Here is a 27,703-nt window from a genome sequence, read left to right on the forward strand (position 1 = left end):
GGGGAATCCCCACTGAGCACGGGAATCTGAAGCTCCAACACACTTGGGGAATGCCCACTGAGCATGAAACCTGCAGCTCCAACACACACAGGGGAATGCCCACTGAGCACTGAACCTGCAGCTCCAACACACATAGGGGAATGCTCACTGAGCACCGAATCTAAAGCGCCAACATACATGGGGAATGCCCACTGAGCACGGGAATCTGAAGCTCCAACATACATGGGGAATGCCCACTGAGCACGGGAATCTGAAGCTCCAACATACATGGGGAATGCCCACTGAGCACGGGAATCTGAAGCTCCAACACACATGGGGAATGCCCACTGAGCACGAACCTGCAGCTCCAACACATATAGGGGAATGCCCACTGAGCACTGAACCTGCAGCTCCAACACACACGGGGGAATGCTCACTGAGCACCAAACCTGCAGCTCCAACACACATAGGGGAATGCCCACTGAGCACCGACTCTGCAGCTCCAACACACACAGGGGAATGCCCACTGAGCACCGAACCTGCAGCTCCAACACACATAGGGGAAAGCTTACTGAGCATTGAACCTGCAGCTCCAACACGTAGAGGAATGCCCACTGAGCACCAAATCTGCAGCTCCAACACACACAGGGGAATGGCCACTGAGCACTGAACCTGCAGCTCCAACACACATAGGAGAATACCCACTGAGCACCGAACCTGCAGCTCCAACACACACAGGGGAATGCCCACTGAGCACTGAACCTGCAGCTCCAACACACATAGGAGAATACCCACTGAGCACCGAACCTGCAGCTCCAACACACACAGGGGAATGCCCACTGAGCACTGAACCTGCAGCTCCAACACACGTAGGGGAATACCCACTGAGCACCGAACCTGCAGCTCCAGAAGCAACATTTCAGTCAGTTGTAGGTGCACATACTGTGAAAAAAAACAACAAAATTCAGATATTTTAAACCATTTTATTTCTCTTTGAATAAACATGTAGATAACATGTAAATAACACGTTGCGACCTACAGTAACACAGAAGCATCGGGTACATCGCGAGTGCAATCCAGTTGCACATTTACATAGAGACATTTTCATGTTTAGATTATGAAAACCTCCTCACTTTAAGGAGAAAAGCTTTATGGTAAAATCTTACCGTTCACTGGACATTGCACATCGTCTTCCAGACACCGACCCCTCATTTTCCATATCATTCAGGAGATTGTGATAATCCGACCACCCTCATATTACACCAAAAATAACAGTGACCACCACTACAAGGAGGTGCGACAACGTGCGCGGAGATGAGCAGACGTCTCTGTAGTAGTTTATGTGTCGCTTTGAGATGTAACCTGTCAATATGAGGTCAGAAACCAAACGGATGTACAGGACACCAACACATCCGAGTCTCCTGTGTCTCATCTTTATTCTCCTCCTCTGCCCATAACCCAGAAGAAAACTCATCATCCATATTATTTTTATCAGGGCTTCCTTATTACCGAAAGAAGACAATCACAACCAAGACCTGGAATGATATCTGGTAGACACGGTGCTTCTGAAGCCATAACCAGAACCACTGTTTCCCCGGTACTATAGCTGTCTCTTCTCCGGTGTGGTACATTCCTCGGTAACCCTGTTACTTCTCCTGGACGTCACTTGTCACATGATATTATACTTGTTTTCTCTGGTACCAAATGTATCTTTTCTCTTGTGCCATATACCGTATTCCTCTTCTACATGCCATACATATCTCATTTTGTTACTATACTTGCCTCTTCCCTAGTGCCATCATTGTCTTCTCTGGTATTCTGTTTCACTTTCCCTTAGTATCATGCTTATCTTCACTGGTGGCATGCTCATCTTCACTGGTGGCATGCTTGTCCTCTCTGGTTGCATGCTCGTCTTCTCTGGTGGCATGCTCGTCTTCACTGGTGCCATGCTCGTCTTCACTGGTGGCATGCTAGTCCTCTATGGTTGCATGCTCGTCTTCTCTGGTGACATGCTTGTCTTCTCTAGTGACAAGCTCGTCTTGTCTGGTGACAAGCTCGTCTTCTCTGGTGACAAGCTCGTCTTCTCTGGTGACAAGCTCGTCTTCTCTGGTGACAAGCTCATCTTCTCTGGTGACATGCTTGTCTTCTCTAGTGACAAGCTCGTCTTCTCTGGTGACAAGCTCGTCTTCTCTGGTGACAAGCTCGTCTTCTCTGGTGACAAGCTTGTCTTCTTTGGTATCATGCTCTTCTTCTCTGGTGTCATAGTTGTCCTCTCTAGTTGCATGCTCGTCTTGTCTGGTGGCATGCTCGTCTTGTCTGGTGTCATGTTTGTCCTCTTTGGTATCATGCTCTTCTTCTCTGGTGGCATGCTCATCTTCTCTGGTGCCATGCTTGTCTTCTCTGGTGGCATCCCTGTCTTTTCTGGTGGCATTTCTGTCTTCTCTTCTATCATGCATGTCTTCTCTGGTATCGTGCTCATCTTCTCTGGTATCGTGCTCATCTTCTCTGGTATCGTGCTCATCTTCTTTGGTATCATGCTTAGCTTCTCTGGTGGTATGCTCATCTTTTCTGGTGGCATGCCCGTCTTGCCTAGTGTCATGCTTGTCTTCTCTGGTGGCATGCTAGTCTTCTCTGGTGTAATTCTTGTCTTCTTTGGTAGCATGTTTGTCTTCTCTGGTGGCATGCTAGTCTTCTCTGGTGTAATTCTTGTCTTCTCTGGTAGCATGTTTGTCTTCCTTGGTGCCATGTGTGTCTTCTCTGGTGCCATGCTTGACTTTTTTGGTGGCATACTTGTTTTCTCTGGTGGTATGCTCATCTTCTCTGGTGGCATGCTTGTCTTCTCTGGTGTTATCTTTGTCTTCTTGGTGGCATGCTTGTCTTCTCTGGTGGCATGCTCGTCTTCTCTGGCGGCATGCTCGTCTTCTCTGGCGGCATGCTCGTCTTCTCTGGTGGCAGGCTTGGCTTCTTTGGTGTCATGCTTGTCTTCTCTGGTGTCATGCTTGTCTTCTCTGGTACCATGACTGTATCTTCTCAAGTACTGCACTTGTCTTCCTTGGCACTGTATATTTTCTGAAATGCCACTTGTTTTCCCTGGCACCAAACTTACATTTTCTGATTCCCTACTTGTCTTCTCTGGCACCAGACATGATTTTTTGTCAGGTGTACTATATGACAATAACACATTAGAACAATACTTTGCAGTAGTCTTCACTTTCTCTTGACATTGGACTTTTCTTTGATAGAACACTCTCGTTACCTTCATTATCATATATTTCTTTTTCATTGTTTTTTTTCTTCTTGCCTTTTCTTGGTCTCCTTCTTCTTTAGCATTATAGCAGTCATCTTTGCTCACATTCACTTCTCTTTTGGTCCCTCATTTAGAACTTGTACAGTAGAAAGTCTTCAATAGACCATACAGAACTCAATTCAAGAGCACTCAGCCAGCAAGTGCAGATAAACTAATCAACATTGTGTAAAGTTGCCTATAAGGGAGGCTGCAAAACTGTAAATAAGAAGGCAAAATTCCAGAAAAACACAAGTGTGAAAATCTTAAAGGAGCAGAAAGGGAAAGGCTGATACAATGACTGGTCAGGGGGGCGGGGCAAGACACCGGAAGCCTCTCTTTGGTATCGTCCAAATCACTGTGCCATGACCCGCCCCCTCGGACTCTTCACTAGACTACCTCAGTTTTGATTGGAGTGTTTACTTAAAGGGGTATTCTAAAGTTTGGATAGGGAATATCTTTCCAATCGTTGGGGGTCCGACCACTGATCCCAAAAATGAGACCTCTGAAGAGACCCATGTAAGTGAAGCAGTGGTCGATCGTGCATTTGATGTGTTTAGATGTTCTTCGGCCCTCCTATAACAAAAAATGGTGCGGCAATCCACATGATTGACCAACTCTCCATTCACATGGAGCAGTTAAGCTCCTCGGTTCCCTCATGATCAACCAATGCTCCACTCACACGGAACACTTCAGAGCCTTGGTTCCCACATGATCGACCAACACTAGATTCACACGGAGCACTTCAGAGCCTTGGTTCCCACATGATTGACCAACGCTCCAATCACACAAAACACTTCAGAAACTCGTTTCGCACATGATCGACCAATGCTCCATTCACACGGAGCACTTCAGCGCCTCGGTTCACAGATGATCGACCAATGCTCCATTCACACAGAGCACTTCAGCGCCTCAGTTCCTACATGATCAACTAAAGCTCCATTTACATGGAGCACTTCAGAGCCTCGGTTTCCAGATGATGACCAATGCTCCATTCACACGAAGCACTTCGGAGCCTCGGTTCCTACATGATCGACCAACACTCCACTCACACGGAGTACTTCAAAGCCTCGGTTCCCACATGATCGACCTACGCTCCACTCACACAGAACACTTCAGAGCCTCGGTTCCCACATGATCGACCTATGCTCCACTCACACAGAACACTTCAGAGCCTCGGTTCCTACATGATCGACCAAAGCTCGATTTACACGGAGCACTTCGAAGCCTCAGTTCCCACATGATCGACCTACGCTCCACTCCCATGGAGCACTTCAGAGCCACTCTATTCACACGGAGCACTTCAGAGCTTCGATTCCCAGGATCGGTGGTGATCCAAGAGGTCATACCCCCAGGGATTGGGAAGGTATCTCTTATCTAATGGATAGGGAGGGGATAGCTTCCAAACTTGAGGACACCCCTTTAATTTTCTGATATTAAAACTCCTAAATAGTATCATTTATACATTAGTAAATTTCGAAAACTTTTGAAAAATGTGAAAATGTTCTGCTAGTTTCTAAAATAATGTCTCACTGGTGACTTTCAGCAGAGGTTCCAGGAGAGAATGTATCTAACCATGAAGTGTAGTCTGCTCCCAAGGTCAACCGGCAGAATTTAGAAATCAGCTCTGGATATGGCTCCAAGACGGACAAAAATCAGAATACTTTTTATGAGACTTATTTTTTTAAGACCACTTGGCAAACTTGGAAAGCTTCTTGATGGACGGGCAGCTGGACGGTTGGGGCTGGTAAGTAAAGTCTTAAGGTCTTGATAGATACAATGTTGATAACGGAAGAAAATAACGAGTGAGCTTTACAAAAATATATCTACATTTTATGTGATTTGGTTTGATTATATTCCGGGCAGCCTTCTATCTCCATGACCAACATCTTGTGATCTACATCATCGAGTCAAGACTTTCCACCATTCATGGGTCATTCTGTGTTCATCAAGTTTTTTTGGAAATACATTCATTTTGATACGGCAGCTTTCCCTTTTGGTCCAGGAAGTCCAGGCAACCCGGGAGGACCTGGAATACCAGATTCTCCTTTCAGTCCCATCGGTCCATCATCCCCTTTAACTCCAGTTGGTCCCGTAAATCCCGGCAGTCCATGTAAGCCTGGTGGTCCTATCTCACCCAGAGGACCATCAGGTCCAGGAGGACCCGGATCACCTTTTATTCCTTTTTGACCTTTCGGACCAGGTGGGCCCATACTGCCCTTGTCACCTTTAATTCCTGAGCTTCCCTTAATTCCAATAGGGCCTTTTTCGCCAATAGGTCCAGTCTCACCAATAATCCCTCTTTGTCCTTGAGCACCTGGAGCACCTGCTTCACCGGTGTCACCTTTTTTCCCCTTTAAACCTAAAGGTCCTTTTCCTCCCATATCGCCTTTAATTCCTCTTGGTCCTGGAGGTCCTGGTGCACCTGAAAAAGCAAATCCTCTAATATTAATCATTTATTCGTAAGGATTTTGTTATTAAAAGCATAGTTCAAACAACAAATGACTATACCATAAAGCAGTATTATAGTAGTTATATTCTTGTACATAGGGGCAGTATTATAGTAGTTCTATTCTTGTATATAGGGGGCAGTATTATAGTAGTTATATTCTTGTATATAGGGGGCAGTATTATAGTAGTTATATTCTTGTACATAGGGGCAGTATTATAGTAGTTATATTCTTGTATATAGGGGGCAGTATTATAGTAGTTATATTCTTGTATATAGGGGCAGTATTATAGTAGTTATATTCTTGTATATAGGGGGCAGTATTATAGTAGTTCTATTCTTGTACATAGGAGCAGTATTATAGTAGTTATATTCTTGTACATAGGGGCAGTATTATAATAGTTATAATCTTGTACATAGGGGGCAGTATTATAGTAGTTATATTCTTGTACATAGGGGGCAGTATTATAGTAGTTATATTCTTGTACATAGGGGGCAGTATTATAGTAGTTATATTCTTGTACATAGGAGCAGTAATATAGTAGTTATATTCCTGTACATAGGGGGCAGTATTATAGTAGTTATATTCTTGTACATAGGGGCAGTATTATAGTAGTTATATTCTTGTACATAGGGGCAGTATTATAGTAGTTATATTCTTGTACATAGGAGCAGTAATATAGTAGTTATATTCCTGTACATAGGGGGCAGTATTATAGTAGTTATATTCTTGTATATAGGGGGCAGTATTATAGTAGTTATATTCTTGTACATAGGGGCAGTATTATAGTAGTTATATTCTTGTACATAGGAGCAGTATTATAGTAGTTATATTCTTGTACATAGGGGCAGTATTATAGTAGTTATATTCTTGTACATAGGAGCAGTATTATAGTAGTTATATTCTTGTACATAGGAGCAGTATTATAGTAGTTATATTCTTGTACATAGGGGCAGTATTATAGTAGTTATTTTCTTGTACATAGGAGCAGTATTATAGTAGTTATATTCTTGTACATAGGGGCAGTATTATAGTAGTTATATTCTTGTACATAGGGGGCAGTATTATAGTAGTTATATTCTTGTACATAGGAGCAGTATTATAGTAGTTATATTCCTGTACATAGGGAGCAGTATTATAGTAGTTATATTCTTGTACATAGGGAGCAGTATTATAGGAGTTATATTCTTGTACATAGAGGCAGTATTATAGTAGTTATATTCTTGTACATAGGGGGCAGTATTATAGTAGTTATATTCTTGTATATAGGAGCAGTATTATAGTAGTTATATTCTTGTACATAGGAGCAGTATTATAGTAGTTATATTCTTGTATATAGGGGCAGTATTATAGTAGTTATATTCTTGTACATAGGGCAATATTATAGTAGTTATATTCTTGTACATAGGGGCAGTATTATAGTAGTTATATTCTTGTACATAGGGAGCAGTATTATAGGAGTTATATTCTTGTACATAGAGGCAGTATTATAGTAGTTATATTCTTGTACATAGGGGGCAGTATTATAGTAGTTATATTCTTGTATATAGGAGCAGTATTATAGTAGTTATATTCTTGTACATAGGAGCAGTATTATAGTAGTTATATTCTTGTATATAGTACCAGGATTATAGCAGTTACAGCAGGTGAAATAGGTATTGAACATGTCACCAATTAAATATATTTCTAAAGGTGTTACTGATGTGAATTTCTCACCAGATGTTGGTAACAACCCATCCAAATCAAAAAGGCAAAGAATTAAAAGTATAGATCTGCATAAATTAAGTCATGTGTAATAATGAGAATTTACACAGAAAAAAAGTACTGAACACGCTTACTGAAAATTATTTTATACATGGGAAAAAAGCCTTTGTTGGTGTTGAAGTTTCCTGTATGGAGACGCCTGCATTGCTCAGGTGGATTTTGGCCCATTCTTCCACACACACTCCTCACATCCTCGCTCCTTCTATGAACTCTGAGCTTTGGTTCCTTCCATACGTTTCCTCCTGTCTAGCAGATTTATTTTCTCTCTCCTTGGTTGTGTGTTTGGGATCATTGTCTTTCTGAAATGTCCTCCCTCGTTTCACCTTCATCACTGTCATGCTGTAAGGGGTGGACGGACCCCTTACAAACAGGCGCAGTTTTCCCCCCTGAAGATACCCCCGCTGGGGTAGACAAAGCCGTTAATATTAATGTTTATGTTTTACTGTATTTCTACTGTATAGATTGGTTTCCCCTAGTGGCCGGGTGGGACGGCTGTCCTCATAGAAACAGGGCAGGAGAAAGGAGGAGCCGGCAGCAGAAGGGGGAGGGAGAGAGAGTGTGGTAGAGGAAAAGTTTGAGGTTGAGGCAGTCGAGTCCGGGACAGGAGAGAAGGAGCAGTGGGGGCAGAGTGTGGGAGCTAGGTGGACAGCTAGCGAAGGAAAGAGAAAGAGAAAGTGTCCTCTATGGTGAAACAGAGTTGGGTGGGTCAAGTCTGTGGTAGCCGGAGTGGGAGCCCGGGTGAAGTAGAGTAGCCGGGCACATCCCCACTAGAGGAGACGATAAGAAGAGGTTTTCCCCCCCAGCAGAAGTTGTGAAACGACGCTATCAGATTGTTGTCTCTGTTATGAAGATGTGTGCAATAAACGTGCCTTCTGAATCAACTGGTCTCCATCTGCAAAGTCTTTCTACATCTGACAGCGTTCTCTGTACCACCACACTCTGCCCCACCAAGCAATCTCCTGTTCCAATAGTGACGGCGGAGCCGGGGGTTAGCCTGATAGAAAAAGGGGCCACGACTACAACCCCCGAGCCACCCCCGGCACCCCGTTACAACTGGCGTAGTCGGCAGGATCCGGATTATCTGCAGGGGGTCCCGATCCAAAAAGATGGAGACCAAGTGGTGCCTAAGGCGTTGGACCAGGCACAAGACGGCGGTAAGATGGCCGCCGTCTTTATGAGTACAGCGAGCGCGCGAAGAATTGGCGCCAAGTGAAGAACCCTGAGCTGGCCGGCGAAGAAAAAGAAGTACAGAGTGCGCCGCCCAAAGAGGGGAGGTGCTGGCCCCAAGATGTTGCTGAAGACATGTGAAGATGGCGGCGCTACAGAGAAAAAGAGGTGTCGCCTGTGCTGGGTCGATTTGATGTGCGAGACTGGGGGTGGAGTGTATGCAAGAGCGGGAAAAGAAGGCCCGCCTCCACCTTCCCCAGCATCTCCACCGTCCCTGGCGCCATTACAGGAAGAGCTGCAAGAGACGCCAACTCAACAACTGACCTTAAGTGAGATGGAGACTCAGATGAAGCAGCGAGCTGCAGCGGGCACGCTGGTGGCAACCAGCCTGGGGAGAGAACGCCCGAGGCAGACTGCAGCCGAGGATGCCCTTACTATTAAACTACCGGCTGTGCCAGGAGGTCCGGAGCGGCCCGCAAAAGTAACGTGGGTCACTTCATGGGACGCCGTGACCGATGAAACATCCACTGAAGTCCGGGCCACCTACAAGACGCAACTACAGCCGGGAAGCGAAATGCTGGGAGCACCTCTCCAGAGTCCGGAGGTGATTACACCAGACAAGGTGGGTCCTCCAGCCCCCACAGAAGTTCCGGCTCCGGGAGAGCCACATGCCCGGGAGTTAGAGGAAGATGAGTGGGGATTCTTCTGGGAGCCGGTAAAGTCGGCGCCCCTGACCCGACGACAGTTCCCACCGCCTGAAACCGATCCGGTGCAAGAAAGGTTACTGGCCGAGACCGTGGCCCATGAGATGATGGCCGGTCCCCTTAGCGAAGAGTTTGATCGGCAGTGCACCGTTGGCACCGTGGTCAAATTCAATCAGGCGGAGGGCTATGGGTTCATAGAGGACGAAGAGACCGGGGATCATTTTTTTTATAACCGGGTTAACCTGGACACTGAGGGCTTGCCCCAACGTCTACATACACTGTACCCGGGAGAAAAAGTGAAATTCCGGAGAGAAGTGGGATGCCCGGGGCCTATTCGCCGTAGGAGTGACCCGGATGCCCACTGCACAAGAGGCCGCACAGTGGCAGCAAGAGATTGAATGGGAAGAGTGTCAGTACCGGAGACGTACACAACAGAGACCGGTGCTGGCTGAGACATGCCGGCCGAGACACACGCTGGCGGTGTCGCCAGAAGTCACTACTGGACCGATAGCTGAGCCGGAAAAGGAGACGCCGGCGGTATTGGCGTTTCGTCAAAGTATGGTGACACACCCGGTGGTCGTCGTCGGAAGTCCACAGCCGTCCCGTCCAGCTACCCCGTCACCTCCGCCGGGAACCGAGGGGCCAAAGCCAGAGCCAGAAGTATCGGAGACACCGGTTAACTATGAACCATTCCTGAGGCTGCGCCGCTTGCCAGGTCAGTCACTCTCCGATTATGTGAAGGCCCAGCGGGCCGAATGGCTACGAGCTTATCACCCCGTGTGAATCTCCGTGACCAGAGGTGGGGGACATATCTGTGCTAAGAACCGGTAGTGTTGAAGAACCGGTGAAGTTTTATAGGTTGTAACCATGTTTAAGTTGCCGAGCCCAGAAGGAGCCTGATGCCGAACTGTGCGAGGACTCCCTCTGCGATGTTAAGGAAAACTTTATTGTTCATGCTCCTGCCTGCAAAGACCGGGAGTGCTGTGAGAGACTCTGGGCAGAAGACCAGCAAAGACCGGGAGCGCCTGTTACGGCCTCCGGGCAAATCTACTGCAAAGACCGGGAGCTCCCTTGGAGGGACTCCGGGCGCCGGACTTGTGCGCTCATTGATTGAGTTTTTTATATGAAAGTTTTAAGGTTTTGGAAAATTTGTCTTACTGCTAAGATCGGGTTTTGCAGGTGCAAGCCTTGCCGGGAGGCTACGGCAAAAAGAGGGGAGGAATGTAAGGGGTGGACGGACCCCTTACAAAGAGGCGCAGTTTTCCCCCCTGAAGAAACCCCCGCTGGGGTAGACAAAGCCGTTAATATTAATGTTTATGTTTTACTGTATTTCTACTGTATAGATGGGTTTCCCCTAGTGGCCGGGTGGGACGGCTGTCCCCATAGAAACAGGGCAGGAGAAAGGAGGAGCCGGCAGCAGACGGGGGAGGGAGAGAGAGTATGGTAGAGAAAAAGTTTGAGGTTGAGGCAGTCGAGTCCGGGACAGGGGAGAAGGAGCAGCGGGGGCAGAGTGTGGGAGCTAGGTGGACAGCTAGCGAAGGAAAGAGAAAGAGAAAGTGTCCTCTATGGTGAAACAGAGTTGGGTGGGTCAAGTCTGCGGTAGCCGGAGTGGGAGCCCAGGTGAAGTAGAGTAGCCGGGCACATCCCCACTAGAGGAGACGACAAGAAGAGGTTTTCTCCCCCAGCAGAAGTTGTGAAACGACGCTATCAGATTGTTGCCTCTGTTGTGAAGATGCGTGCAATAAACATGCCTTCTGAATCAACTGGTCTCCGTCTGCAAAGTCTTTCTACATCTGACAGCATTCTCTGTACCACCACACTCTGCCCCACCAAGCAATCTCCTGTCCCAATATTGACGGCGGAGCCGGGGGTTAGCCTGATAGAAAAAGGGGCCACGACTACAACCCCCGAGCCACCCCCGGCACCCCGTTACAATGCTCCACACTGGATTCATCACACACGAGCTTGTGAGCAAGCGTGGACCCACTGGACCACAAGTGGAGCCTGGCTCACTCTTACGCCGGAGGCGGTTAACTAGGCACCTATTAGGTATTCACCGGAGCCTCTGATGGTGAGGTTGGGTTTGGTTGCCAGATGCCACTACCAGGGCAGTGTCCATGACTGTGGCAGCCTAGCGGAGCTGCATGACAGCGGGACAGGAATGGCCATGCAGGACAGCAGGGGACCGTGCCCACAAGGACAAGCAGCGGCCGAGGAGGTAATGGCGTAAGTGTCCCTGCTATGCGGGTGAGAGGAGAACGCAGGAGCAAGCACCAGAATGCTGGCGAATATAGTGATAGGAACACCGGCAGTTCAGCGCTGCCCCTTAAAGTTACAAGGAGCGCGGACACCCTAGGCTAGTGACCAGTGACCCATGAGGCCAGCGGAGGCCCTGGGGTCGAGAGACTTCAGCATGGGCTGCAACACAGGAAAGCAGGGGACCCCAAGCAGAACAGGAGGGGACCGAAACGCACGTCGGCAGTTGTGCACTAGTACAGAGGACCACGCAACCCATGGGCAGCCATGCAGGAAAGCAAAGGACCAAACAGCAGGAAAATGGCCATGCAGGAGAGCAGGGGCAGAGGATCATGCAGCACATGGGTGTCCATGAGAAGAGCAGAGGGTCACGCAGCATGAGGAAGGCTAAGTGGGGACCCCAAGCAGAACAGGAGGGAGCCGAAACGCACGTGGGCAGTTGTGCACTAGTACAGAGGACCACGCAACCCATGGGCAGCCATGCAGGAGACCAAAGGACCATAGAGCAGGAGAATGGCCATGCAGGAGAGCAGGGGATTGCGCAGCACGAGCGTGACTGCAAGGACAACTCAGCGGCATAGGCACAGGCAAAAACCGAATCATCGGTAAATATAGAGATAGGAATGCCAGTGACTTAATTATACTGGTAGATGGCAGCAGATTTTTATCAGGAATGTCTCGTATTTGTCCATTCAGCCTTCCCTCAATTACATGAAACTAACCAGTGCCGTCTGCTGAAACACAGCCCCACACCAAGATGTTTCCACCTCCACATTTCACTATTGTTGGTGTTTTTGAGGCAAGTTGCCTTTTGGCCTCCAAAACAGGGTGTGTATTTTGGCCTCCAAAGAGATCAGTTTTGGTCCCATTCTCCCTGTATTTCACATACTTTAAATGCTCTTAAACCTCCTTTTTGTTCACCAATGGAGACTTGTGTGGTGAGCGTGCATACAGGAGCGTGCATACAGGAGCGTGCATACAGGTCGTGGAGGGGGAGGGCATTACTTATTGCTTTCACTGAAATGATTGTACCTGTTGATTCCAGGTCTCTCTGTAGCTCTCCACAGTTATTTTTTTGCTCTTGGACAACTCTTCTGGTAATTAGTTTCTCTCCTCTGTCTGTTATCTTGCGGGGAGCTTTTGATCGCTGCCGGTTTATGGTGAAATTACGTTCTTTACACTTCTGGATTTTGGCCGAAACATTGCTCACTGGAACCATTAGTAGTTTAGAAATCCCTCTGTAACAAATGCCATCAGTATGTTTTGCAACAACAAGATCTTGAGACAGCTCACTGGTTTTACCCATCATGAGATGTTTCTTGTGTGGCACCTTTTTATTGACCATCAGTTGAACCAGCAGATTTTACTTTTCACTAAGTGGCAGGATTTCTTTCTAATTACTGATAGATTGCAGCGGGTGTCAGGACTTTCCATAGGTATTTGCTGCTCTCTTTCTTCATGTATTCAATTCTTTTTCCCTGGGTCATTTCTAGTGTTGAGCGGACCAAGATTGGCAAAATCAGGATCTCTCTCTCTCTCTCTCTCCCTTTCTCTCTCTCTCCTTTCTCTCTCTCATTTCTCTCTCTCTCTCCTTTCTCTCTCTATCTCTCTTTTCTCTCTCTCTCCTTTCTCTCTCTTTCTCTCTCCTTTCTCTCTCTATGTCTCTTTCTCTCTCTCCTTTCTCTCTCTCTCTCCTTTTTCTCTCTCTCCTTTCTCTCTCTCTCTCCTTTCTCTCCTTTCTCTCGCTCTCTCCTTTCTCTCTCTGTCTCTCTTTCTCTCTCTCCTCTCTCTCCTTTCTCTCTCTCTCCTTTTTCTCTCTCCTCTTTCTCTCCTTTCTCTCTCTCTCTCTCTCCTTTCTCTCTCTGTCTCTCTTTCTCTCCTCTCTCTCCTTTCTCTCTCTCCTTTCTCTCTCTCTCCTTTTTCTCTCTCTCTCCTTTCTCTCCCTCTCTCCTTTCTCTCTCTCCTTTCTCTCTCTCTCTCCTTTCTCTCTCTCTCCTTTCTCTCTCTCTGTCTCTCTTTCTCTCCTCTCTCTCCTTTCTCTCTCTCTCTCCTTTCTCTCTCTCCTTTCTCTCTCTCCTTTTTCTCTCTCTCCTTTCTCTCTCTCTCTCCTTTCTCTCTCTCTCCTTTTTCTCTCTCTCTCCTTTCTCTCTCTTTCTCTCCTCTCTCTCTCTCCTTTCATTCTCTCCTTTCTCTCTCTCTCTCTTTCTCTCTTTCCTCTCTCTCTCTTTCTCTTTCCTCTCTCTCTCTCTCTCTCTCGTCCCGGATTCCACTCTCCATTGACATATATGGTGCCGAATTCCGGATCGGATCCGGACTTCTTTATCAACCCGCCGGGGATCCGCCGGACCTGGATTATTGCCACTCCGCTCAACTCTATGACTCATAGCTTCATTTATGGACCTCTATGGTTTGATTAGCCTGTGTGGATTGGATGGGTTGGAGCGGATCTGTTGTTTTGGTACATTACATGTACATATTCTCTGCAGAGTGGGAGCCGTCTGCAGTGTGTTCCTGCGCGGTGATGTCAGACTTGGCCGTCACTTTTCCCACCAGGGGTGAATGTGAGCGGTGAACGCGTTAACGACTTGTGGAGTCTGGTCCTGAGTCACAGGCCCGTTTTATGAGGGACCTGCTCAGCGTTTCGCTGTCATCCTCGGCTCCTCTCGCCGCTCCTCGCACTCATTGGTGAAACTCGAGACGTTTTGGAATTGATCATAAATCCTATTTATTGACAGAAATCCAAAAAGAATAATAAACCAAGCCGTGCGACATCTGCATGTTACAGGGGCTGCCCATAATACAGCTGCTGATCGGGGAGCTCCGAGGTCTAGGACCCCCATAAACCCTGAGAATGAAGGGGAGGCAGCCCCCGTGCAGGTTGGCTTGGCTCATATACTGACTGCCAGGGTTTATGACTGCACGGATTGTTTAGAAACTGTAACCGGCACTGTTTACGGGGGCACTCTGCATAACACTGTTTACGGGGGCACTCTGCATAACACTGTTTACGGGGGCACTCTGCATAACACGGTTTATGGAGGCACTCTGCATAACACGGTTTATGGAGGCACTCTGCATAACACGGTTTATGGAGGCACTCTGCATAACACGGTTTATGGAGGCACTCTGCATAACACGGTTTATGGAGGCACTCTGCATAACACGGTTTATGGAGGCACTCTGCATAACACGGTTTACGGGGGCACTCTGCATAACACTGTTTACGGGGGCACTCTGCATAACACTGTTTACGGGGGCACTCTGCATGACACGGTTTATGGGGGCACTCTGCATAACACGGTTTATGGGGGCACTCTGCATAACACGGTTTATGGGGGCACTCTGCATAACACGGTTTATGGGGGCACTCTGCATAACACGGTTTATGGAGGCACTCTGCATAACACTGTTTATGGAGGCACTCTGCATAACACTGTTTATGGAGGCACTCTGCATAACGCGGTTTATGGAGGCACTCTGCATAACACGGTTTATGGGGGCACTCTGCATAACACTGTTTACGGGGGCACTCTGCATGACACGGTTTATGGGGGCACTCTGCATAACACTGTTTATGGAGGCACTCTGCATAACGCGGTTTATGGAGGCACTCTGCATAACACGGTTTATGGAGGCACTCTGCATAACACGGTTTATGGGGGCACTCTGCATAACACGGTTTATGGAGGCACTCTGTATGACACTGTTTATGGGGGCATTCTGCATAACACTGTTTATGGAGGCACTCTGCATAACACTGTTTACGGGGGCACTCTGCATAACACGGTTTATGGGGGCACTCTGCATAACACGGTTTATGGGGGCACTCTGCATAACACTGTTTATGGGGGCACTCTGCATAACACTGTTTATGGGGGCACTCTGCATAACACTGTTTATGGAGGCACTCTGCATAACACTGTTTATGGGGGCACTCTGCATAACACTGTTTATGGGGGCACTCTGCATAACACTGTTTATGGGGGCACTCTGCATAACACTGTTTATGGGGGCACTCTGCATAACACTGTTTATGGGGGCACTCTGCATAACACTGTTTATGGAGGCACTCTCTGACTAGTAATGTTTATGGGGACACTCTGCTGACACTGTTTATTGGGACACTCTCTAAATAGTAGTATCTATAAGGTGTCTTTGTATGACACTGTTTATGGGGGCACTCTCTGACTAGTGGTGTTTATGGGGGCACTCTCTGACTAGTGGTGTTTATGGGGGCACTCCCTGACACTATTTATGAGGGCACTCCCTGACACTATTTATGAGGGCACTCTGTCAGACATTGTTTACGGGGGTATTCTCTCACTAGTAGTGCTTACGGGGGCACTCTCTGAATAATAGTGTTCATGTGGGCTCTCTCTGACGCGTCAGATATTGTGAATGGCACTGTCTATGGGGGCACTCTCCTATTGACACTGTATCTGGGTGGGGGGCACTCTCCTATTCACACTGTATCTGGGTGGAGGGCACTCTCCTATTCACACTGTATCTGGGGGGCACTCTCCTATTCACACTGTATCTGGGGGCACTCTCCTATTGACACTGTATCTGGGTGGGGCACTCTCCTATTCACACTGTATCTGGGGGGGCACTCTCCTATTCACACTGTATCTGGGGCACTCTCCTATTCACACTGTATCTGGGGGCACTCTCCTATTCACACTGTATCTGGGGGCACTCTCCTATTCACACTGTATCTGGGGGGGCACTCTCCTATTCACACTGTATCTGGGGGGGCACTCTCCTATTCACACTGTATCTGGGGCACTCTCCTATTCACACTGTATCTGGGGGGAACTCTCCTATTCACACTGTATCTGGGGGCACTCTCCTATTCCCACTGTATCTAGGAGGCACGCTCCTATTCACACTGTATCTAGGGGGCACTCTCCTATTCACACTGTATCTAGGGGGCACTCTCCTATTCACACTGTATCTGGGGGGCACTCTCCTATTCACACTGTATCTGGGGGCACTCTCATATTCACACTGTATCTGGGGGGGCACTCTCCTATTCACACTGTATCTGGGGCACTCTCCTATTCACACTGTATCTGGGGGGCACTCTCCTATTCACACTGTATCTGGGGGGCACTCTCCTATTCCCACTGTATCTAGGAGGCACGCTCTATTCACACTGTATCTAGGGGGCACTCTCCTATTCACACTGTATCTAGGGGCACTCTCCTATTCACACTGTATCTAGGGGCACTCTCCTATTCACACTGTATCTGGGGGGAACTCTCCTATTCACACTGTATCTGGGGGGCACTCTCCTATTCACACTGTATCTGGGGGGCACTCTCCTATTCACACTGTATCTGGGGGGCACTCTCCTATTCACACTGTATCTGGGGGGCACTCTCCTATTCACACTGTATCTGGGGGGCACTCTCCTATTCACACTGTATCTAGGGGGCACTCTCCTATTCACACTGTATCTAGGGGGCACTCTCTATTCACACTGTATCTGGGTGGAGGGCACTCTCTATTGACACTGTATCTGGGTGGAGGGCACTCTCCATTCACACTGTATCTGGGTGGAGGGCACTCTTCACACTGTATTTGGGTGGAGGGCACTCTCCTATTCACACTGTATCTGGGGGGCACTCTCTATTCACACTGTATCTGGGTGGAGGGCACACTCCATTCACACTGTATCTGGGGGGCACGCTCTATTCACACTGTATCTGGGGGGCACGCTCTATTCACACTGTATCTGGGGGGCACTCTCTATTCACACTGTATCTGGGGGGCACGCTCTATTCACACTGTATCTGGGGGGCACGCTCTATGCACACTGTATCTGGGGGGCACGCTCTATTCACACTGTATCTGGGGGGCACTCTCCTATTCACACTGTATCTGGGGGACACTCTCCTATTCACACTGTATCTAGGGGGCACTCTCTATTCACACTGTATCTGGGTGGAGGGCACTCTCCATTCACACTGTATCTGGGGGGCACGCTCTATTCACACTGTATCTGGGGGGCACGCTCTATTCACACTGTATCTGGGGGGCACGCTCTATTCACACTGTATCTGGAGGGCACTCTCCATTCACACTGTATCTGGGGGGCACGCTCTATTCACACTGTATCTGGGGGGCACTCTCTATTCACACTGTATCTGGGGGGCACTCTCTATTCACACTGTATCTGGGGTTGCACGCTCTATTCACACTGTATCTGGGGGGCACTCTCTATTCACACTGTATCTGGGGGGCACTCTCCTATTCACACTGTATCTGGGGGGCACTCTCCTCTTGACACTGTATCTAGGGGGCACTCTCTATTCACACTGTATCTGGGTGGAGGGCACGCTCTATTCACACTGTATCTGGGGGGCACGCTCTATTCACACTGTATCTGGAGGGCACTCTCCATTCACACTGTATCTGGGGGGCACTCTCCTATTCACACTGTATCTGGGGGGAACTCTCCTATTCACACTGTATCTGGGGGGCACGCTCTATTCACACTGTATCTGGGGGGCACGCTCTATTCACACTGTATCTGGGGGGCACTCTTCTATTCACACTGTATCTGGGGGGCACGCTCTATTCACACTGTATCTGGGGGGCACTCTCTATTCACACTGTATCTGGGGGGCACGCTCTATTCACACTGTATCTGGGGGGCACGCTCTATTCACACTGTATCTGGGGGGCACTCTCTATTCACACTGTATCTGGGGGGCACGCTCTATTCACACTGTATCTGGGTGGAGGGCACGCTCTATTCACACTGTATCTGGGGGGCACGCTCTATTCACACTGTATCTGGAGGGCACTCTCCATTCACACTGTATCTGCAGGGCACTCTCCATTCACACTGTATCTGGGGGGCACTCTCCTATTCACACTGTATCTGGGGGGAACTCTCCTATTCACACTGTATCTGGGGGGCACGCTCTATTCACACTGTATCTGGGGGGCACGCTCTATTCACACTGTATCTGGGGGGCACTCTCTATTCACACTGTATCTGGAGGGCACGCTCTATTCACACTGTATCTGGGGGGCACTCTCTATTCACACTGTATCTGGGGGGCACTCTCCTATTCACACTGTATCTGGGGGGCACGCTCTATTCACACTGTATCTGGGGGGCACGCTCTATTCACACTGTATCTGGGGGGCACGCTCTATTCACACTGTATCTGGGGGGCACGCTCTATTCACACTGTATCTGGGGGGCACTCTTCTATTCACACTGTATCTGGGGGGCACTCTCCTCTTGATGCTGTATCTAGGGGGCACTCTCTGCGGGCACTGTTTATAGGCAATATAACAGCTGTAGAGAAGCCCTGCACTGCACCTCCATCATTTCTATTTTGATCTATTGCAGCGAGGTCCTTGATTTGTCATTCTGATCAGACTGTATGGAGCCGTTAGCATGTCACGGTGACCCTCTGAGGGGGTGCAGGGGTACTGCCATCTCCAGGATCCTATCCCAATATGTATGAGAAGGTGTAATAATAATATTATCACATACCGCCAATTAGAAATGTAGTATAGTTCTCCTGATTAGCTATGTGTCTTACCTCTTGCAGCTTAGGTATCCATGGTTACGACCACAAGCTACTGACTATCACTATATGAGTGTATGTAACCATGGATACGTAAGCTGCTCTAATGCCCTGCACATGAGGTGAGACATGTCTATATCAGGAGAACTATCCTACATGTGTAATTGGAGCTATGTGATAATATTATTACACCTACTACACATCGGGTAGGGTCCTGGAGATGGGAGGACCCTTTCATTTGTACGGCCACCACTACCTCAGTGATACCGCACCATCAGAGGGGCGACCTGATGCCCCATAGCACTCATGCAGCAAACACAGAGCCTCGCAGGAGCCAGTCAGAGGTCCGGGCTCAGCCCATTTTACCCCCAGCTTTCTGTCTGAGATCACATAGACAGTGAGTTAATTTGCTCCTTTCACTTGGTGTTGGTGCTGCATGGCGGCCATTGCTGCTGTGATGCTGTGCCCATGGGGTGCTGTGCTTGTGGGATGCTGTGCTCGTGGGATACTGTGCCCATGCGATGCTGTGCTTGTTGGGTGCTGTGCCCGTGGGGTACGGTGCCCGTGGAGTGCTGTGCCCGTGAGGTGCTGTGCTTGTGGGGTACGGTGCCCGTGAAGTGCTGTGTCCGTGAGGTGCTGTGCTTGTTGGGTGCTGTGCCTGTGTGGTGCAGTGCCCGTGGGGTGCTGTGCCTGTGGGGTACGGTGCCCGTGAAGTGCTGTGTCCGTGAGGTGCTGTGCTTGTTGGGTGCTGTGCCTGTGTGGTGCAGTGCCCGTGGGGTGCTGTGCCTGTGGGGTACGGTGCCCGTGAAGTGCTGTGTCCGTGAGGTGCTGTGCTTGTTGGGTGCTGTGCCCGTGGAGTGCTGTGCCCGTGGAGTGCTGTGCTCATGCAATGCTGTGCCTGTGGGGTGCTATGCCCATGGAGTGCTGTGTGCATGAGGTGCAATGCCCATGAGGTGCTATGCCTGTGGGGTGCTGTGCCCGTGAGGTGCTGTGCTTGTTGGGTGCTGTGCCCGTGTGGTGCTGTGCCCGTGGAGTGCTGTGCCCGTGGAGTGCTGTGCCCATGCAATGCTGTGCCTGTGGGGTGCTGTGCCCATGAGGTGCTATGCCTGTGGGGGGCTGTGCTCGTGGGATGCTGTACCCGTAGGATGCTGCGCTTGTTGTGTGATGTGCCCGTGGGGTGCTGTGCCCTGGAGCCGCGGGGGCTCAGCCTTGCGGTTTGGGTTCAGAGCGCTCTCTAATTTGCACTGACAGGCACTGGGGTCTCTGTGATTCTGACATTACAGGACAATTCTCGGGCAGGCTCTATTTTGGGGGCACCCTGTGACCGGCATCATTCATAACAGCCTTGTCTGATTAACACTGTTTATGGGGGTTCACTCCAGCTAGTAATGTATATGGGGCACGCTTTGATTGGCACTGTTAATAGGGTACCCCATGGTGTACTTACTTTAAAACACTGACTGGCAATATTACGGGAGCATTGTCTGACCAGCACGTCTTAGGGGTCCACACTCTGACACCATTTATGGGGGCACGCTATGAGTGTCAAATTTTGGGGGTGTTAACTGGTACTTTTTATGTCAACATGCTATATATGTCCCTGTTTATATGGAGATTTTCAGTCTGAATTATGTGACCCCTCTCATTGTTTATGGGACATTCTCTGACCTCCACGGTTTATGAGGACATTCTCTGACCTCCACGGTTTATGAGGACATTCTCTGACCTCCACGGTTTATGGGGACATTCTCTGACCTCCACGGTTTATGGGGACATTCTCTGACCTCCACGGTTTATGGAGACATTCTCTGACCTCCACGGTTTATGAGGACATTCTCTGACCTCCACGGTTTATGGAGACATTCTCTGACCTCCACGGTTTATGGAGACATTCTCTGACCTCCACGGTTTATGGAGACATTCTCTGACCTCCACGGTATATGAGGACATTCTCTGACCTCCACGGTTTATGGGGACATTCTCTGACCTCCACGGTTTATGAGGACATTCTCTGACCTCCACGGTTTATGGAGACATTCTCTGACCTCCACGGTTTATGGGGACATTCTCTGACCTCCACGGTTTATGGAGACATTCTTTGACCTCCACGGTTTATGGAGACATTCTCTGACCTCCACGGTTTATGGGGACATTCTCTGACCTCCACGGTTTATGGAGACATTCTTTGACCTCCACGGTTTATGGAGACATTCTCTGACCTCCACGGTTTATGGGGACATTCTCTGACCTCCACGGTTTATGGGGACATTCTCTGACCTCCACGGTTTATGAGGACATTCTCTGACCTCCACGGTTTATGGGGACATTCTCTGACCTCCACGGTTTATGGAGACATTCTTTGACCTCCACGGTTTATGGAGACATTCTCTGACCTCCACGGTTTATGGGGACATTCTCTGACCTCCACGGTTTATGGGGACATTCTCTGACCTCCACGGTTTATGGAGACATTCTCTGACCTCCACGGTTTATGGGGACATTCTCTGACCTCCACGGTTTATGAGGACATTCTCTGACCTCCACGGTTTATGGAGACATTCTCTGACCTCCACGGTTTATGGAGACATTCTCTGACCTCCATGGTTTATGGGGACATTCTCTGACCTCCACGGTTTATGGGGACATTCTCTGACCTCCACGGTTTATGGGGACATTCTCTGACCTCCACAGTTTATGAGGACATTCTCTGACCTCCATGGTTTATGAGGACATTCTCTGACCTCCACGGTTTATGGGGACATTCTCTGACCTCCACGGTTTATGAGGACATTCTCTGACCTCCACGGTTTATGAGGAGATTCTCTGACCTCCACGGTTTATGGGGACATTCTCTGACCTCCACGGTTTATGGGGACATTCTCTGACCTCCACGGTTTATGAGGACATTCTCTGACCTCCACGGTTTATGGGGACATTCTCTGACCTCCACGGTTTATGGGGACATTCTCTGACCTCCACGGTTTATGGGGACATTCTCTGACCTCCACGGTTTATGGGGACATTCTCTGACCTCCACGGTTTATTTATCTATGGCAGAGCTCATGTAGCGAATGGTTGATCATTTGCCAAACTCCCCAGATGTCGTTGTTAAGTCTGCGTTTGGCTTCTAAGAAGTAAAACACCTGGGATCAGAGGTAACTCCGATCCTGTCCATTGCTGTGGTATGTTAGCTGTATATAATATCCTATAGATTTTGGACAATGTTTTGCCTTTTTGATTCTCCAGTGCCATTTATGCCTTGAGTAATGATGGGCGGACTTACAGATACCAGGGATCGTCGGATCCAACTGGATTAAAAAAAAAAAAAAAAAGCCTGTTTCAGGCCTGGAATTGATCTTGGATATCTGCTCATATGCCGGACCCAGTGCTGGCCAAAAGTATTAGCACCCCTGCAATTCTGTCAGATAATACTCCGTTTCTTCCTGAAAATGATTGCAATCACAAATTCTTTGGTATTATCTTCATTTAATTTGTCTTTAATGAAAAGAAAAGAAAAAATTGCCATAAAGCCAAATGGGATATAATTCCACACCAAACATAAAAAAGGGGGTGGACAAAAGTATTGGCGCTGTTTGAAAAATCCTGTGATGCTGTAATTTGTGTAATAACAGCGCCTGTAACTTACCTGTGGCACCTAACAGGTGCTAGCAATAACTAAATCACACTTGCAGCAGGTGACATGGATTAAAGTTGCCTCAACCCCTGTCCTGTGTCCTTGTGTGCACCACATTGAGCATGGAGAAAAGAAAGAAGACCAAAGAACTGTCTGAGGACTTGAGACTCCAAATTGTGAGGAAGCATGAGCAATCTCAAGGCTACAAGTCCATCTCCAAAGACCTGAAAGTTCCTGTGTCTACGGTGCGCAGTGTCATCAAGAAGTGTAAAGCCCATGGCACTGTGGTAACCTCCCTAGATGTGGAAGGAAAAGAAAAATTGACGAGAGATTTCAACGCAAGACTGTGCGGATGGTGGATAAAGAACCTCGACTAACATCCAAACACGTTCAAGCTGCCCTGCAGTCCGAGGGTACAACAGTGTCAACCCGTACTATCCGCCGGCGTCTGAATGAAAAGAGTCTGTATGGTAGGATACCCAGGAAGACCCCACTTCTTACCCCGAGACATAAAAAAGCCAGGCTGGAGTTTGCCAAAACTTACCTGAGAAAGCCTAAAACGTTTTGGAAGAATGTTCTCTGGTCAGAGGAGACAAAAGTAGAGCTTTTTGGGAAAAGCCATCAACATAGAGTTTACAGGAAAAAAAAAGAGGCATTCAAAGAAAAGAACACAGTCCCTACAGTCAAACATGGTGGAGGTTCCCTGATGTTTTGGGGTTGCTTTGCTGCCTCTGGCACTGGACTGCTTGACCGTGTCCATGGCATTATGAAGTCTGAAGACTATGAACAAATTTTGCAGCATAATGTAGGGCCCAGTGTGAGAAAGCTGGGTCTCCCTCAGAGGTCATGGGTCTTCCAGCAGGACAATGACCCAAAACACACTTCAAAAAGCACTAGAAAATGGTTTGAGAGAAAGCACTGGAGACTAGTAAAGTGGCCAGCAATGAGTCCAGACCTAAACCCCATAGAAGACCTGTGGAGAGATCTCACAATGGCAGTTTGGAGAAGGCACCCTTCAAATCTCAGGGACCTGGAGCAGTTTGCCAAAGAAGAATGGTCTAAAATTCCAGCAGAGCATTGTAAGAAACTCATTGATGGTTACCGGAAGCGGTTGTGCGCAGTTATTTTGGCTAAAGGTTGTGCAACCAAGTATTAGGCTGAGGGTGCCAATACTTTTGTCTGGCCCATTTATGGAGTTTTGTGTGAAATGATCAATGATTTGATTTTTGTTTCATTCTCTTTTGTGTTTTTTCATTGCAAGCAAAATAAATGAAGATAATAATACCAAAGAATTTGTGATTACAATCATTTTCAGGAAGAAACTGAGTATTCTCTGACAGAATTGCAGGGGTGCCAATACTTTTGGCCAGCACTGTAGGTCTATGGGGATCAGAATTCAGCACTTTAATATGGTGGTAGACAGGATAGGAAGATTGGAGCAAGCGTGTTATAATTACCAGTCTCCGGCGAGGTGTTACTTCCGGGGCCGCTCATTAACCTCATGCACATGCATTGCTTCCCCTGCCCACCAGCAGTCCCGGTGTCTGTGATTGGTTGCAGTCACATGCGCCCCCACCTTGTGTGACAGCGTGTCTGACTGCTTGCAATTGCACACACTGTCTGTTTATGTACATTTTTGTGAAAATAAATTAAAAAAATTGGCATAGGGTCCCCCCATATTATGATACTCGAAACAGGTAAAGCCGACGGCTATTTGCTGCAGCCCCCAGCCATGCGCTTATCTTGGCTATGTATAAAAATAAGAGGGAACCTATGCAGCTTTTTTAAATTATTTTACTAAATAATTTTAAAAAATGGCGGGCAGTCACCCCCTCAATTTTGATACCCAGCCATGATAAAGCCAACAGATGGAGGCTGGTATTCTCAGGCTGGGGAGACCCATGGTTATTGGGCCCTCAGGTATTAAAATACCAGCCCTGAGCTTTATCATGGCTAGGTATCAAAATTGGAGGAGACCATATGTCAGTCCCTCTTCTTTTGATACACAGCCAATATAAGCACAGAGCTGGGGGCTGCAGCTTGTAGCCGTATGCTTTATCTGTGCTGGGTATCATAATATGGGGGGACCCTACACTAATTTTTTTTTTATTAATTTATTTATTTTTACCTCAATATACAGACAGAGACAGCATGTGTGATTGCAAGCAGTCAGGCATGCTGTCATCATACAGAGTGGGGGCGCTGTCTGACTGCAACCAGAGATGCATGAGGTTAATGAGCAGCCTCGGAAGTAGTATGAGCACCCCAGAAATAGTGTTACAGCTGCGTGGGAGACTGGTAAGTATAACACGGGTGCTTTTCTATTTTTTTTCTTTATTTTTCATTTTTTTTTTTTTTTTTTTATTACCCGAGTTGCCAGATCCAAATTGTACCCAGAGGTCCCTGACAACTTAGGCCCTAGGGTCGGTGCACGGATACTTCTGAACACACACATGCATCCAGACTTTTACAGTCTATGTCCGCCCATCACTAGCCCTGGCCCTGAGATTCTAATCTCAGACAGACTATTTGAAGAATAAAGACAATTTATCCAGACTCCAAGACTGAGTTGAAGAACCTCTTTAAGGAGAAGAAGACCCTTAACCCTCTTACCTTGCACGATGGTGACATCCTTGAGAATCTCCCCATGCTTGACGTCCACCAGTTTCATTTCTTCCATGATCATTGAAAGGTTCCTAACATCGAAATCCAGGCGGGCGTTCATCAGACTGAACCTCTCTCTCAGCAGATCGGTGGCCCCTTGCATGAGGCTGACAGACTTGTTCAGGTAGTACAGTTCCTCGGCGTGAGAGTTGAAGCCATGAGTACAGGAGAGCCGCACATCGTCCAGGTACTTCAGCATGTTGTGCACGTGGTTGTCTGTAGCATTGATATTTGTGAATATAGTCCCAATTTCCGTTTCGTGAGAAAACATCCGCCCTTCCAGGCTCTCGAACCGTTCCACAGTCCTGTTTTGGGTGTACCTGGAATGATACTGGAGATCTTGCATGTTTTCCTCATGGTCGTCAAGGAAAGAAGTGATGTTGTCCAACTGTAGCTGCAGGCCCATCACTTGTAGGACCAGATCGTGCATGACCTCGGTGTTCATGGTGATACGTTGGGCTGTCGCCGTGATACTGCTTTGAATATTTCGGACCAGGTCGATGGTTTTGACGGACGTGGATTTAAAACCCCCAAAAATTTTGCTATAATTTTGCCAGTCGCTGACAATTTTTTGTAAAGTGAACGTCTCCTCATCGGTCTTCCTTTGGATGACCTGGATCCAGTCCGAGGTTTGCCCAACAGTAAAATTTATTTGCTGCACCGCGGATGTGATATCATACCTCTCCTGGACCAAATTTTTCACCGAGGCTTCCAGCTCGGCCGCGGCGGATTGCCACCCTTTGACCTGTGACAAGAAAAGCCCCAACGTCTGATTGATCTGTCGAAGGGAGAAGTTACCCCTCTCTATCTGGTTGTCCATTTTGCCGTTGGCGGCTACAAGCAGCTGATGATTCTCAGACGTCTTGTCCAGTTGAACCTCTTGGGCTGAGAGCATCTTCTGGATCTCCGCCAGTTCCCCCTGAAGTTTGCTGATCTCCAGTCCCAAGTAGGTGGCGTCATGGCAGAAGGAGCAGTTTCCAACAGATTTCATGTCTAATGAGCGAAAAACATCATTATCAAAATTTGCTGCTATTACGGGAACCAGATAATTGCCAAAATCCGGCCAATTAATATCTTCTAACACAGATTTTCCAGTCTCGTTAATATCTGAGAGATTGCCTGGGTTTATCTTTGTCTGACTTAAAGGGATTTTCGTGTGGGGTCTGTGATAAGAAAATCTGGTCCAGGTTCGTGTTAAAGGTGAACAGTGTGTGGCTACATTAAAGGGATTCTGAAGTCCGGATTAAAGGACTTGGTCTGGGGTTTAATTTTCATTTTGGGAGGTTTGGTCTGGGATCTGTATTTAAGGGCTTTGCCTTGGATCTGTATTTAGGGGATTTCATCTGGGGGTCTGTATGTAAGTGTGTCATCTGGGGTCTGTATTTAGGGTGTGTGGTCTGGGTGTGTGTCTGTATTTAGGGGGTTTGTATTTAGGAGAGTGGTCTGGGGTCTGTATTTAGGAGGTTTGGTTGAGGGCTGAATTTAGAGGGTGTCATCTATGGCTCTGTATTTAGGGGATTTGGTCTGGGTGGGTGTCTATATTTAAGGGGTGTGTTCTGGAGTCTCTATTTAGGGCATTTGGTCAGGCTGGGGCCTGTATTTAGGGGATTTTCTCTGCAGGGATCTGTATTTTGGGGTACAGTCTGGTAGGTCTGTATTTTGGGGGTGTGGACTGGGGGATCTGTATTTAGGGTGGTGCTCTGGGGATCTATATGTAGGGGTGTTGTCTGGGGTCTGTATTTTGGGGGTGCAATCTGGGGTTTGTATTTAGGGTAATTGGTCTGGGTGGGGTCTGCAGTAAGGGGAATTGTTCTGGGCTCTCTATTTATGGGCTATGGTCTGGGGAGTCTGTATTTAGGGAGTATAGTCTGGAGTCTCTAATTTGTTTGGTCTGGGTGGGGGTCTGTATTTAGAGGATATGGTCTGCGGGTATCTGTACTTAGTAGTGTGGTCTGTATTCAGGGAATTTGATCTGGGGGGGGTCTGTATTTAGAGGTGGGGTCTGTATTTAGGGGTGTTTTCAGGGAGTCTGTATTTAGGGGGTATTGTCTGGTGATCTGTTTTTAGGGGCGTGGTCTGGGGGTTTACTTAAGGGTCTGTATTTAGGGCTGTAGTCTGGGGGCATCTGTATTTAGGTGTGTTGCCTGGGGTCTGTATTTAGGGCTGTAGTCTGGGGGCATCTGTATTTAGGTGTGTTGTCTGAGGTCTGTATTTAGGGTTGTGGCCTAAGTGTCTGTATTTAGGGTGTTTGG

General features: G+C 48.0%; 1 protein-coding gene across 2 annotated transcripts in view; it reads right to left on the minus strand.

Moving 5' to 3' along the window:
• Positions 1-948: 948 nt before the first annotated feature.
• Positions 949-27,703, minus strand: part of SCARA3 (scavenger receptor class A member 3) — a 57,233-nt gene continuing 30,478 nt past the window's right edge. For both annotated transcript variants that reach the window (XM_075341308.1, XM_075341307.1), the window contains exons 5-6: positions 25,401-26,444; positions 949-5,687 (exon numbers count right to left, since the gene is read on the minus strand). In XM_075341308.1, the coding sequence (XP_075197423.1) occupies positions 5,233-5,687; positions 25,401-26,444 (1,499 nt within the window). In that variant the 3' untranslated portion in view covers positions 949-5,232. The remainder of the gene's footprint in view (positions 5,688-25,400; positions 26,445-27,703) is intronic.

This window comes from Anomaloglossus baeobatrachus, chromosome 3 (assembly GCF_048569485.1).
Source record: "Anomaloglossus baeobatrachus isolate aAnoBae1 chromosome 3, aAnoBae1.hap1, whole genome shotgun sequence".
Classification (NCBI taxonomy): domain Eukaryota; kingdom Metazoa; phylum Chordata; class Amphibia; order Anura; family Aromobatidae; genus Anomaloglossus; species Anomaloglossus baeobatrachus.